This window comes from Lemur catta, chromosome 8 (assembly GCF_020740605.2).
Source record: "Lemur catta isolate mLemCat1 chromosome 8, mLemCat1.pri, whole genome shotgun sequence".
Classification (NCBI taxonomy): Eukaryota; Metazoa; Chordata; class Mammalia; order Primates; family Lemuridae; genus Lemur; species Lemur catta.
Window position 1 is genome coordinate 29,993,099 of NC_059135.1, and position 15,007 is coordinate 30,008,105.

Genomic DNA, 15,007 nt, shown 5'->3' on the forward strand with positions numbered 1-15,007 from the left:
CTAAAATAAGGTTTTCTTGCAGAATACTGGAAATTGTTTACACATGGTACAATTTTTTTCTTCATTACTGTACAGTGATGATGTTAATGACTTTGAAGCACTGAAGTTACTGAAGTGCCTTCTGAATCAAGGATTTAATTAAGGCCACAATACCTTTTTAAATACTCAGTGTTGTGTTTTTTAAAAACTTGATATTCCTGTATGGTGCATATATATGATACAGTTACCAATCATGTTGAATAAATGGGCATGCAAAAAATTCTTAATTGATTGATTGATAATTTCAGTTTTCTAACAGTTTACAAAATGTTCTCTGCTTAGTTAAATTTTGGTATATTTTGTTTATATTTTCATTTTATTTATGTCTTAAATAGTTAAACTTTTTGTAAAGTTAAAATACCAGATTAGTTTGTTCCTATTAGAGGGCTTAAATTTTCCTTCTAACTCTTTAATGAATCACAGAATTCAGAGTATCTATGCATACACATAATCCAGTTTCATGTTATTCCAAATAGAATGTCGTCTGACTACTTGAGAAGACCAAATAAAGTCTATCTTGAATACATTTTATAAACTACTATAGCTTACATGCTCTATTCAAGTCACCTGTTGAGAAATAGATTGGCTTGATCTTATAATTCATGTAATTGATCCTAACTGAAAAATTATTTGTATTGTTTAAGTTAGGGCTTTTAGACTGTCACCTGGCATTTATCATTATATTCATTAAATAGTGACTAAGAATTAGGCTTGTTTTTAGAAAATCTTCGTGGATTGCATATTTCTGTCAAGACTGGCTATTTGGGCTGTCCACAGTGCATGAATATATAGTTTGGTGTCTTGATTTTGTTTGCATCTCTAAATGTCTGAAGGCTCTCAGTATTTAGGTGGTGGAGCTTAGCTACTGGGGAAGTGATTTTCTTGCTTTTAGTTTATTGGAATCTTCTAAATGCATTGCACTCTGCTATGGTTAACTTAAAATGTGCTTATTTGGTGTAGTAGTGCTGATAAAATAGGCATTTCATAGCAAAAAGTTAATAGAAGATGATTTCTGAAGGGATCTTGAATAACATTTAGTGTAGCCACTCTATCTGGTGCTTGACTGCAACATCCTAAATTTACAAAAGAAGGGAGAAAATAAAGTCAGTAATGGTAATTTCCCCCACCAGGATGTTTTCCTTGAGTGTTCATTCTTCTGTTCTTGGTTGAATTATTTGAGATGCTGCTTTCACATCTGATTAAGTACTATTGAATGAATTGATTGAATGAATGAATGTGCAAGTAGGGTCCAGAAGCTTGAGGAAATTTAAATGACATATTTAAGTTTACTATGACTGATATTATCTAGTGTTTTGGCCATTTCTATTTAATTTTACACAAAACAAAGAGTTAAAATAAGCATCAAGTCTAAGCAAGTCCAATAACACACCAATACAGAATCCAGATTAGGTTCAATTTCTGGGTTGTAGAAGTACAAATTCTGTAGAAAGCAAGTGCCTTACGAACATTAATAAGAAGTATGAGGGAGTTACTTGCAAACATTAAGCTTTTCAGTTGTGGACAGTGAAGTATAGAGTAGGGCAAAAGGAAATTTGTGGGAAAATTCAGGTTCAGATGCTGCTTGATTTATTAGTAATAATAACATCCTTTTATGTAACTTGTTTGCTAAAGCTCTTTCATCCCCTTTAGTGATCATTCTATGATAGATACTTTGTTAAAATGGATATTTTATTAGATCTTAAAAAAGGGGATGTTAAAGATAAATTTCAAGACCCTTTCTGACAGAGTCATTGTAATTTTTTAATTTTAAAATATTAAGGGGTACAAATGTTTTTGTTACATGGATAGCTTTTGTAATGCTTGAGTCAGGGCTATATAATGTGCCCATCAGCTGAATAGTGTTCATTGTACCTGTTAGATAAGTTTTTGCCCCTCCCCATTCCCCCCTCCCCGTCTAATTTTTTTAACTGGGGAAATTTTGTGAGTGGTTGGTTCTTCAAGGCACAGTTAAAGGGCAAAAACTTAAGATTTGTCGGTTTTCAGGGTTCAAATATAATGCTGTCCAATAGTACTTCCTGTCATGATGGAAATGTTCTGTATCTGTGCTGTCCAGTACAATAGCCAGTAGCCACATGTGGCCACTGAGCACTTGAAATGTGGCTGTTGTGATTGAAGAATTTAACTTAAATTTATTATTATTATTTTGAGACAGGGTTTTGCTCTGTTGCCAGGGCTGTAGTGCAGTGGTGTCATCATAGCTCACTGCAACCTCAAACTCTTGGGCTCAAGCCTCCATTTTTTTGTATAGATGGGGGTCTCCATTTTTTGTATTTTGTCTTGCTACATTGCTCAGGCTGGTCTTGAACCCTTGGCCTCTAGTCATCTTCCTGCCTTGGCTTCCCAAAGTGCTAGGATTACAGGCATGAGCCACAGCTTGGCCTAATTTAAAATAGCTACATGTGGCTGGGCAACATTATTCGACAGTGTAGCTCTAGAATCTATACTTTGAGGATGTGAGAATAGCCTCAGAAACGGCTCATTTTGCTGAAATGAACAAGTATCAAGTGATTACAAATATACTAATGTTCTAAATAGACATTAAATTTTAGATTTTTAGGATGAAATGGTTGTGGTTTTGCTTTATAAAGAGGTTTAAAATAAAATTCTTAATATATGAATAGATAAATTAGCTCCTCTTAGCTAATTCAGAATTGTTTGCATTACAAAATTTTCATTTACCTTCAACTCTTTCAGGCACGTTGACTAAAATGAAATACTTTGACTATCCTAAGACCACGTTAGTGTTTCAGACAGAAATTATAGATAGTTTTAAGCACCACAGCTTCTGGATTTATGTGGTTGTAGAAAACAACCGATTTAGGTGAGTGAAAAGTTTAATTGGATTGAGCAAAGCGTGTGGTGTGGAGAAGTGGTGGGAATGGAGGTTCCAGAGTTAAGAAAATCTTTGGCATGGATTCAGGAGGAACAGATCAGTTGGAACTAATTGGGCTTAGGATGAAACTTAATTATAAAAGGAAGTTTCTCTTTTTTTGTTACCACCTCCCAACTTACTTTTTAGTTTTCTTCTAGCCTTAAGGCCTGGGTGTTTGTAGGAACTGGAAGTAAGAGTAAACCCATGGTCTGGAAATACTCTGTGTCCACTGCAGGCCACTGGCTTCCTTATGGAGCTCTCGATGGAAACGAAGATGTTTCTCCAAAGCAGCTTTTTGCCTAAGGAGACAACCCCACCCCCAATTCCAATAATGATTAAGTCCCCTAGAAACTGTCTTATAAACCAATAGAACTGAACTTTGTATTTGAATATTACAAATTGATCTTGGATTTTAGTGAAAGAGCATACTCTTGTTCATTTAGTAACTTTATGAATGAGGTTTAGAATATGTAAGCCTCCTGTTGGAAACATAAAAGAAAAGGCATAATTCACAGTTCTTAAACTCATGTTGCTGGAAGGGACTTTCTTAAGAGGTGAGGAAACAGGCCAGACAAGTTAAAGTACCTGGGCTAATGTCACATAAGTGAAAATGGAATAAAGCCAGTGGCATCAGGTTCTAACCCTTGATGGAGTGTGGCTCTACCCCTCACCTGTTTAATTGGTTTTCTGCTTTCAGCTACTTGGACTAGCCTTACAAAATTGCCCAGCTTCCCCTCAGATGACTGTCAGTTTTCTTTTCATGGAAAGTTGGAACTCCAATAGCTTGCTTTTGATCTCAATACTTAGGAACCTAACCCTGCTGCTATGATTCATGAAATTTCCTCACCTAACTGCTGAGTGAAGTCCAGGGGAAGAACAAGTGAAGGTTAATAGAGAACCATGAAATAGAGTTGTTCTGGCTGCCTTCTCTTTGTGGTCACATGGTTTTCCGGGTTGTGCCTTTTTTTTTTTTTTGAGATAAGAGTCTCATTCTTCACCCGGGCTGGAGTGCAGTGGTGTCATCATAGTTCACTGCAACCTCAAACTGCTGGGCTCAAGTGATCCTCTCTCCTCAGACTCCTGGGTACCTGGAACTACAGGTGTGTACCACCACACACAGCTAATTTTTAAAACTTTTTGTAGAGACGGGATCTTGGTATGTTGCTCAGGCTGATCTCCAATTCCTGGCCTCAAATGATCCTCCTGTGTCAGCCTCCCAAAGTGCTAGGACTACCGGTTTGAGCCACCATGCTTGGCCCTGACTCTTTAATTCTTCCACCTGCCAGTTTCATTTCTTTCTTTGGACCTTTGTATTTACAGTTTACTTGCTGGAATATTTTTCTCCCAGATGTTTACATAGCTAACTCCTTGTCATTCAAGTCTTACTGTATATGACACCTCTTCTGAGAGGTCTTGCCCAGGCCAACCAATCTAAAATAAGCCTCCTGCAATCCTATCACATCTTTAAATTTTTTTTTGCATAGCATTTATTGCTAGCTTTAAAAAAATCTTCATTTTTCTTTAGAGTTTCCCCACTCTCACCCCTGGAATATAAATGCCATGAGAAAAGAGACTTTCTCTGTCTTGCTTTCTCCTGAACTCCCAGCGTCTAAACAGTGGTTGGCACATAATACGCACTCAATAAATATTAAGGCAGGCATTGGGTTTGGAATCGGGGTTTTAGATCTGGTTCTGGCACTGCCCCTAACTCACTGTTTGGCCGTGATCAAGGTCCTTTGCCTCTTTAAGACTTTTCTCATCTGTAAACCAGAGGACTGAGATAGATGATCTCTAAACTCCTGTCTAGCTCCAGTACAAATTCTATAAGCCATGAAGGAATACTGTGACATTTGCAACAAAAGAATCTCTCTTTGCATTTCAGTCTTCCAAACCATGCTTATGAGGGTGGGGGGATCTTTGCTTGCCCAAAGACAGTGCAAGGCTAACACTAGCACCAGGCAGTCAAGCCCTTGAACAATCCCCCTATGGGATTGTTCTGTTGCCCAGATGTTCAGTACCTGGCTTGTTCTTGGACTTGTTTCATGGCTTCCTCCAGGGCCAGCCTTGCTGCTTCCTCTTCCTTTAGCCTCCTCTCCTCTGCCTCCAGCCAAGCCTTCTCTTCTTCCTGTTTCTGCCGTTGGTACTCCAGTCGTTCCTCTTCAGCCATTTCCATCAGGTGTTTTTGTTCTTCTGCTAACTGTATTTCCAATTCTTTCTGCCTTTGTTTCTCTGCCTCTGCAAAACAGAAAGTGGGGTGGGCTCAGCAGGGGTCATTCTTGGGGAGAACAATTTTCTGATCCAATTCTTAAGTCTGTGATTCCTAGGGACTCTGAGAAATTCTGCAGTTTATCTGCCAACAGGCTGTCAGGTCCTCTGTGGGGATTATCTTGGGGATTTACTAATTTAAGAATCCTTATGAAACACCTACTGTGTGCAGTACATTATGCAATTAAAGCCTTGGGAAAGAATTTTCTAGAGCATGGTATGTTCGTGGGGTGGTATGAAGCTGGGCTGGGGAGAGGTGTCAGATCAAGGTATAGAGAAACTTGGTGCTTACTCAGCTGGACTGGCCAGTCCAAAGAGTCAGAGCCAGAAATTGGCCATAGTGTCATCTGCTGAAGTTCCTACCCCTTCCTCAAAAGTGAGGCTGGATCCAGCAATCCCCACTACTGGGTAAATATCCAAAGGAAAGGAAATCAGCATGTTGAAGAGAGATTTGCACACCCGTGTTTTTTGTAGCACTGTTCACAACAGCCAAGACATGGAATCAACCTGTGTTGATCAACAGATGAATGGATAATGAAAATGTGATATACATACACAATGGAATACTACTTAGCCAATTCTAATACTATTTCACCAAGAACGAAATTCTGTTTTTCACGGCAACATGAATGAGCCTGGAGGACATTATGTTATGTGAAATAAACCAGGCACAGAATGCTAAATAACACATGTTCTCACTCATATGTGGAAGCTAAAAAAGTTGATCTCATAGAAGTAGAAGTAGACTAATGGTTACTGGAGATAGGGAAGGGTTGGTTACAAAAGACAGGAGAATAAGTTCTCCTGTGAGACAGGAAGAATAAGTTCTAGCATTCTATAGTACTATAGAACGACTATGATTACCAATTTAGATTTTCAAATAGCTAGAAGAGTGGATTTTGAATGTTCCCAATATGAAGAAATGATAAATGTTTGAGGTGAGGGATATGCTAATTACCCTGATTTGATCATTATACATTGTATACAGCTGTCAAAATATCACACTGTAAATATTTACAATTAAAATACTTAAAAATACTTACTTAAAATTAATTAATTAATTAAAAATACTTTGTAAAAAGTGAGGCTGGGCCGGGCACGGTGGCTCACGCCTGTAATCCTAGCACTCTGGGAGGCTGAGGTGGGAGGATTGCTTTAGCTCAGGAGTTCAGGATCAGCCTGGGCAGCATAGTGAGACGCTGTCTCTACAAATAATAGAAAAGTTAGCCGGGTGTCATGGTACAATCCTGTAGTCCCAGCTACTCGGGAGGCTGAGGCAGTAGGATTGCTTGAGCCCAGGAGTTTGAGGTTGCTGTGAGCTAGACTGATGCCATGGCACTCTAGCCCCGGCAACAGAGTGAGACTCCGTCTCAAAGGAAAAAAAAAAAAGCTTATACGTTTACAGTGCTTTGCAGACTAAGGCCTAGGATAAGAATAAACGAACACTAACAGTAGGATAAAAATATTTCTGCCCCAAATAGATGGGAGGTACAAAAAACTCAACAATCCCTCTCACCGGCCCTCTCAGCTTCTTCCTGCTGCTTCTTCCTCTGTAGTTCTTGCAGTTTCTTCCGAAACTCCTCTTGCTGCTGCCGGACTCTCTCCTGGGCTGCTTGCAACTGGAGCTGCTGCTTTCTCCCCTCCTCCTCCTGCCGCTGCTTTTCTTCTTCTAGTCTCTGTTTCCTCAAGCTGAGAAAACACAAGACGGTCAGGGAAATGGCAGCCAACAGGCAGTGCCCCTGGAGGAGGCTTTGCAGCCCACAGGCCATAGGGAACACCCCATTTTGAGGACTCTTGGTTTTCCAAGGGAATCCAGGATTAAAGAGCAGAGGCAAGAGCATAGTGCGCCTGCAACTAGAAGCCTAGAAGTTTCAGGACACAGCTCTGGGCTCTGAGGTAGGGGCCCTTAAGTTCTCAAGAGCTTCATTTTCAATTCCTATAAAATGGATTTTGAAACTCCTGCCTCACAGGGTTGTTGTGAAGATTACAGTAGAGTCAAGGCCTGTGGAAAGGCCTCCCACAATGCAGACAAGGCAGGGGCTTGACAAATATTTGCTGGACTGAATCTGAAAGCTTTTCCAAGAAGATCTCATGAACATTACTCCCTATCTTGAGTAACATTTATGGTCAAGACACTACATCTTATCTCTGGTCCAGGTTGTTCCTAGGACAACTGAGGACAGAGAAAAATGAGATATGCTGTTTTGCTTCAGGGCATGAGCCTCAGAACCAAACTTTGCCCCTAGAGGAGGTCAACCTCTGCCTTTTTCTTCTGCTTCCTAAACACATCTGGAATCTTTCTGGCTTCGCCGACCCACCGGATCTCCTCTGCACGTCTCTGCTGCTCCAGCTCCAGCTCCTCCTCCATCTTCTTTGCTCTCTCCAGCTGCTCCTGCTGAAGCTGCTTCTGCTGTTCCTGCTCCCTTCTTTTCCTCTCCACTTCCAGCCTCCTCATCTCGGCCCTCTCTGCTCGAAGCCTGTCCCGGGAAGCCTTCTGCTCCCTCTTAGAGAGGAGGGCCTAAGAAATCAGAGTGTTTTTAGTGTAAGGAACAGATGGGTCTGTCTGGGCAGTGAGTCCTTCTCTACCCCAGACATTGTCTCTAATCAAAGATGGAATCATAAAGCCAACTCCAGACTCTCACCACAGCTGCATAGACTCTGCCATGTCACCAGCTTGGGCTTTGGGATCTGACTGACTTGGATTCAACTCTCTTACTTGCTTTGGGGTTTGGGGATCATGACTTAATTTTCCTGATATTGCCCTACTCATGATGCTGTTACCAGAATTAACTGAAATAATGAAAGTGCCAACATAGTGTCCAATAAGTACATGGAAGGTTCTAGAATTCTCAACGCTAGCTGCACTTTAGACTCACCTGAGGAGCTTTCAAAAACTACTTGAGGCCAGGACTCCACCCAGACCAATTAAATGAAAATCTATGTGGGAGGCCTCAGTGGTTTAAAAAAGTTTCTTGGGTGGTTATAACATGAAGGCAGGGCTGGGAACCATGGGTTCTAGATAAGAGGCTGTTTTATCAGGGGCAGTCTTAGGTATAGATGGGTTAGACTCACATTTAATCCCATAGAAACCACCTTTCCAATGGAAGGTTGTTTTTTCAGTTTACATGAAGGCTGTCTTAGCTTTCTTTTTCTCTCTAATGTCTGCTCCTTAGTCAGAAATATGCCCATGAGGGGAACCTTGGGAGGCAACTCTTCCAGGGAACTCGGTATCCAACTCCGAGTCAAACCTCCTTGGCTCTTTAGCCTTTGCAGAGGTAGCACAGTACTGTGGATTGACAATAAATATTAAGAAATGATGGCTGGGCGCGGTGGCTCACGCCTGTAATCCTAGCACTCTGGGAGGCCGAGGCGGGTGGATCGCTCAGGGTCAGGAGTTCGAGACCAGCCTGAGCAAGAGCGTGACCCCGTCTCTACTAAAAATAGAAAGAAATTATCTGGTCAACTAAAATATATATATAGAAAAAATCAGCCAGGCATGGTGGCGCATGCCTGTAGTCCCAGCTACTGGGGAGGCTGAGGCAGGAGGATCGTTTAAGCTCAGGAGTTTGAGGTTGCTGTGAGCTAGGCTGACGCCACAGCACTCACTCTAGCCCGGGCAACACAGCAAGACTCTGTCTCAAAAAAAAAAAAAAAAAAAAAGAAAAAGAAATGCTGATGATCTAGCAGGCTTAGAAAAGTTCTTCCTGCAAGTTAAAATTTTCATGTGTTGTACACAGCAGAATTCCGTAATCTAGGCAGTTGAGGGGGACTGAGAACTATAAAGGAAAGATCTTCCTTGAATCCTTTTTGGGAGACTATGGGCTATAAAATAATGACAAGAGTCCTGAATTTGGAGTCAAAGGGCCTGATTTTAAGTCTTGGCTCTACCACTTGAGGATTGTGCAATTTCTGGCAACTGGCATTTAACTCCTTCTAGCTTCAGTTTCTAGGTCTGTAAAATGGGGCTAATCATAGCTGGCTCACAAGTGTGGTTGTAAAGATTAAATGAGATTCAGCAGGTGTACCATACACATTACGAGGGTTAAACCATAGTGGCTTAGCTGTGTGTGTATTTGTAGTGTTTAAAGCTAATTTTTTTTTTTTTTGGTACAAAACCTCTAAATGCAGTTCAGTCCCTTCACTTCAGTGGAAGAAATAGTGATCTATTCCAGCAGAGGAAAAACTGGCTGTGTTGGTCTTACTGAGAGATGATGTATCTGTATGGTATTCTTTTTGGTTAATTGCAGGGATTTTCAAGGGTAATTTTCTTTATACTCAGTTTTTCTCTTCAAACTTCCACAACAGAATCACAGCCTCTTGAACAAAGTGACTTTAACATGAAAAAGCACCTTGTAAAAGCAGATGTGTGTGTACAAACTGGCTCTGTCCCAGCTGTGTACCACAGAAATGCAGATTAGGAGAAAAGGAATTTCCACAGCCTTTGGGAGGCAAGCAACAGATGCTTTCCAGCCTAAGTCAAGGATGTGTGCTTGGCCCTGACAGCCAGTATCCACCTTTCCCTGTACCAGGGAGGCCTGCACCTCTCACAGATGGGTGCTGTGTCCACTTCCTCTTCCCTATGGGGTGGGTACATGCCCTGGCAGAGTGGCTGCCTCACAGAATGCCTCACTTCAGAGGGGCTTTGGCACTCTCCATCTTTGATCAGGTCTATCTGGCTTCTTTCTAGGGTCAGAAGGTTCCAAAGTAGAACAAGAAGACCATTATGTAGTAGAGCTGTTTCAGTAACTGCAACATAATTAGGGCAGTTTTTCCCACCTCTGCATTTGCACCAAGTGAGGACAGAACTTCTTCTGGCCAAGAGAGAACATCAGATCCTATCTTGGAAGGGTTGTCACAGCTTCTCTCTTCTTCAGATTCCATGTTGCCAGTGACAGTTGCAGTCTGGGAGGGCGATGATCTTCCATCTATAGCAACTTGGCTGTCCTGAGCGTCATATTTGGGAGAAAGCCAAGGGTCCTCTACAATAGAGTCTGAGGGGGAGAAACCTCCATCTGAGGTGTCTAATGTTTCCAGAGAGTTAATGACATCAGGCCCACTCAGCTCTGCTACTGTCTCCAGATTCCTTTTCCTTTTGGCTCCTGTTTTTTTTCTTAATTTTTTTTTAGCCTTTGAGTCCTTTGACTTTCCTGGGGGAGAACAATTGGGGACAGAGTTATAGCTGAGTTAAGTAAATGTGTTCTCTATACATTCTTTTCAGTAACTTTTTCTTTTTTTTTGAGACAAAGTCTCACTCTGTTACCCGGGCTACAGTGCCGTGGCATCAGCCTAGCTCACAGCAGCCTCAAACTCCTGGGCTTAAGAAATTCTTCTGCCTCAGCCTCCCGAGTAGCTGGGACTATACAGGCATGTGCCACTATGCCCAGCTAATTTTTTCTATATAGTTTTAGTTGTCCAGATAATTTCTTTCTACTTTTTAGTAGAGACGGGGTCTCACTCTTGCTCAGGCTGGTCTCAAACTCCTCCTGACCTCGAGCGATCCTCCTGCCTCAGCATCCCAGAGTGCTATGGTTAGAGGCGTGAGCCACCGTGCCACGCCTTCAGTAACTTTTAAACATTAGCATGCAGTGGAATCACCTGGGATGTAGATTCCTGAGCCCCACCCCTAGAATCTGGTTCAGTAGGAATCTTTATTGTAACAAATACCCCAAGTGTTTTGAGAAGAGTAGTCCACAGACCACCTTTGAGAAGCTGCCTTATCCTGTTTGGATCAACTGACATTCAGCAGTCTTGCTATTAAATAAGTTCTATTTCACTTTGCCCTATGGTGGGAGCAAGACTCTCCAGAGGGGAGAGTTGCAGACACAGCTGGAAAGTCAGGCCCTGAGAGTCTGGCTTAGGGTTGCAGCTTTGTAACTTGGCAAAGTTAGTCCTTCTATTCTCTAAGGACTCTCTCTCAAGTCACCTTTAGGGGCCACAAGTATTTCCTTTTACCAGCCCCGCCAATGCTACCGAAGTCATGGCTTACAAAAATAGAAACTCAGCAAAAGTTCAAAAATCAAACCCTGAAAATAGATCTGGCCCAGGAGTGTATCTGATGTCCTTTCTGACAGCACTTGATTTATTTGCAGGGTCTTCTGAATCATGTGGGCAAGTAAAGGATGGCTGAGAGTTTTAGGCTAAAGAAAGTCTTTAGAAGCATAGGAATCTGAGTTCCTTGTAAGGATCAACATAGGGAACTAAGAAGGCAATTGGTACCTGGGAGGATCATTCAGAGCTTGTGGCATCCTTCTTCCCAAACGCTCTCCCTACACAATACTCTGATCACGATAGTTATAGTTCATACAGGCAGTGGTAATAGCATGCACTGAGGGTCAAACAGGAAAGGACAATCCCTGGGTCCACCACTTTACTATCTGATCTGTTTGATCTTATGCACTAAGTCACCCAGCCTCTCTCAGCTGCAACTGCTACATGAATATAATAACACTTCATGGCGACGTTGTGAGGATTTCATGAGATCATATATGCAGAGCTCCTAATACAGCAGGTATTCAGTAAATAGGTGCTGTTATTATTATTACCATTTCCTCTCTTGGTGATCACAGGTCTCTAGGCTTCCCAGTCCTTTATCCCTGTCTACTAAGATATTGGCATGAAGTAAGGCTGCAATACCATCTTAGCTGTGGTAGTCAAGGAGACTCAAAACAGAGAGTTTGTCTTATAGGATCCATGCTGGCTCTCCGTACCCCCTCCCCACCCCCCACGAGGAGTCTTCTGGGTTGTTCCTTGCAGGTACGCTCTCTTACCGAAAGCAGCCTCTGCTTCCCTGAAGACCTGTCTTTCTCGCTCCCTTTCGGGTGCTTTGATCTTGTCTGGCTTGGTTCTTTTCTTTCCCTTGGCTTTGTCAATCAGCTCCCTCTCCTAAAGGTGAGAAGTAAGGAAAGGGACCAGGATACATGTAGGACACAGAAAAAAACCACAGAGGAAGGTTATGTTGAACAAGGTGACAAACTGGCTTGGAAGGGAATTTGTGTGGGTTCCAAATGAAGCAGAAGAGTGCGTCTTAGAGAATGTGGAGCAGGTGGGGAGATTCGAAGGTTCAGCCTTTGATTTAAAACTGCTGGGAATAATTTCATAGGAGAAAAGAGGAAGTAAACACACTTTATGGTCTGCCTCCTTTCTTAGATGCTAAATCATGGTCTGCAGAACTGGATCAAAGTGAAGCAGTTTCCACCTTTGATAGATTGGTATTGCCGTGATTAATAGTTAACTATTTAAAAATCAAAGCCAGCTTTATTCACTGCTGCATTATTTGCTAACTTTCAGGAAACCTCAGGCAGGTGACCACAACCATCGGTCTTCATGTTTCCCTACAGGGTGAGACAACGTGGAGATTCCTCCTAAAAGGGGATGGCAGAATGGGGCCATGGCTACCCACTCAGTACCTTTGCAGGAATTAGAAATGGGCAACCCATCCCTCAGGAAGATGCAGCCCAGTGCTGAGGCGCAGGGCTTGGGGAGCAGACCACAGGCTAGACTCCAGCCCGCTCTTACGCCCTTGCACAGTGAGCAATCTACACAACTGTATGTGGTATCCTAGATGAGATCCAAGTAGGGCTCTCGGACCAAGCTCTTAAACGTTTACACTCACATGACTGATGCTGGCTGATGTCTGCTGGCTGAACAGTCTTGGTTCAGCTTTCCCTTTTCTTTCTCTTGGAAGAAGAGATGTGTCCACAGCACCTAACCTCTTTGGCGACTCGAGCCCATGTCCTGGAGGTCCTCTGTGCAGGTGATGTACATCATAATCTCTGCCCCTTTGAAAAGAGCAAGCCAAAAGACCAAACTAAAGAAAAAAACTCTGGTGAAAAGGAAGAGGGCAAGGGAACAAACCCGGACCGAGCACCTGTTCTCTGCAGGGACTGTGCTGGGTATTTGAGATACTTAAGTCAATTCTCTTTTCCTCAACACATCCCTGGATATGGGAGATTAGAAAAATTGCGCTTCACTTTTGGGGTTTCCACAGGGTAAATCCTAAAACTTAGAGAGTGAGAGAAATAGTTTGCCTCTGGGGTTGTGTATTTATGCCTTTAATTGAATGGCACAGAATTATTTCACTGAGATTTCTTCCATCACAGGCTTTGCTGGAAAAAGAAAGTCACCCTTAAGAAAGATTGTCTTAAGAACATGCATCTATCCATCCATTCCTTTATGTCTTCTGAATTCTACTCTTGATCAAGTTCAGCCACTAAAAGGTCATGTACTGTGTTTTATCCACTGTAGAATTGCTGTCACTGACTGTGTGCTCTGAGGATAACTGACTTAGGCCCTCTGGGTAAAAAGGCCACTAAAAATCAGCCACATAGATTTCAGTAACAGCACAGCAGCAGCAGCAACTACTGTGTGCCTGCTGTGTACCAGGCCTGGTTCTGGGCATTTAATTTTTTAGCTAAATGAGTATTCTATTTACTGTGCTGTGCTAGCATAGGGCCTTACTGTAGAAACTTGAGAAATATTTGTTGAATGAGGTAAATGGAATTTCCTGCAAATATATGAGTCTTTAAATTATTCAATGTCACTTTATAAAACCCCCTAGGGGAAGTCTCCTTTAGAATTTAGTGCTAAGAAAACCTTTATTTTCCCTGAGGAACAGGTATGCTGCAAATGGGAACCACAAACCTAATCATTTTGCTCTTTTTTTTTTTTGTTTCTTTGTTTCAGGAATCTCTTTGTCAAGAATCTCTTTGTCAGGTTTGAAATTTAGTCACAGTGACTATAATGACTTTTGTCGAGTGTTTGTGGGTTTTTTTGTCCTCCTGATTAAAAAAAATTTTCTTTTTGATTAGTTTATCCTTTTTGGTGGGAGGTGGTGGTTGTGAGCAATTTAAATATATTGTGGGAAAAGATTAGGTATAAAAATTTAAAAATAGAATTTCTCTGATAGCTGCTTCACTCATCCAAGTACCCTTGTCCCTTTATTCCTGGGGAACACAAAATCTGTTTGACACAGGAGGGAATCCTTACATCACTGGCAGGTGAGGGTAGGTTCTCACATCACCAGGGCTCATGGGAGTTCACAATGGACCAGATAGAGGTCACACCACCTGCTACTGCCAAAGGGGGCTCAGGTCAAATTGCTGGGCCGATTTGCTGGTCAGCGAGCTCAGTACAGAGGAAGCACTCAATACAGGTTAGCAATTATCATTTGTATTAGTATTAGTATTATTAGTATTATTTATTTTACACAGAACTGAGTGAATGCTGAGATGAGAAACCAAGATTGAAATGATAGATCTCAGCTTTCTAGGCATCTCTGTAGATCTCAGATAACAAGGACAAATGGAAAAAACTGTTTCCACATTGTTAAAGTTAACTTCACTGTTTACCTACCCAGCCAAAGAATATGGTTTAAGTAGGAAACACATCACAATATAATCCTTCCCAAGAATCTTTGTTTCTTAGACAACAGTTTAAGTTTGGCTGTCAGAGTGTGCTGTCAGCTGAGGATGCCTCTCAGAAAAAAACAAAACAAAACACTAAATTAATTAAAAATAAAGGAAAACAAAAGCAGAGAAGTCTGTGCCATTACAACTTTGAACACTTACACCTTTTGCACAGTGTCTGCCTCAGTGGTCTGGATGTGCTCAGCCGGGGAAGCACTGAGGGAGTCAAGACTCATACTTCTTGGCTCTGGGTCTGTGAAAACAAGGTATCCTCAGTCAGCAAGGACCACAGGTAATTATCCCAGGAGGAGATCAGACATGGAAAAATGTCTAGCTGATGAGTAGTCAAAGGCATGCAGATTAGAACAATGGGGTTTGTTATACCTAGAAAATTAGCAAAGGCTGT

The 15,007-nt window shown here is 41.8% G+C and overlaps 1 protein-coding gene across 1 annotated transcript in view; it reads right to left on the reverse strand.

Annotated features, from left to right (window-relative positions):
* KIAA2012 (KIAA2012 ortholog) overlaps positions 1-15,007 on the reverse strand; it is a 118,026-nt gene that overhangs the window by 15,670 nt on the left and 87,349 nt on the right. Inside the window, exons 15-22 of the mRNA XM_045559715.1 lie at positions 14,764-14,854; positions 12,810-12,975; positions 11,965-12,079; positions 9,974-10,344; positions 7,516-7,715; positions 6,714-6,886; positions 4,951-5,167; positions 3,073-3,231 (exon numbers count right to left, since the gene is read on the reverse strand). Coding sequence (XP_045415671.1) covers positions 3,093-3,231; positions 4,951-5,167; positions 6,714-6,886; positions 7,516-7,715; positions 9,974-10,344; positions 11,965-12,079; positions 12,810-12,975; positions 14,764-14,854 — 1,472 coding nt within the window. The 3' untranslated portion in view covers positions 3,073-3,092. The remainder of the gene's footprint in view (positions 1-3,072; positions 3,232-4,950; positions 5,168-6,713; positions 6,887-7,515; positions 7,716-9,973; positions 10,345-11,964; positions 12,080-12,809; positions 12,976-14,763; positions 14,855-15,007) is intronic.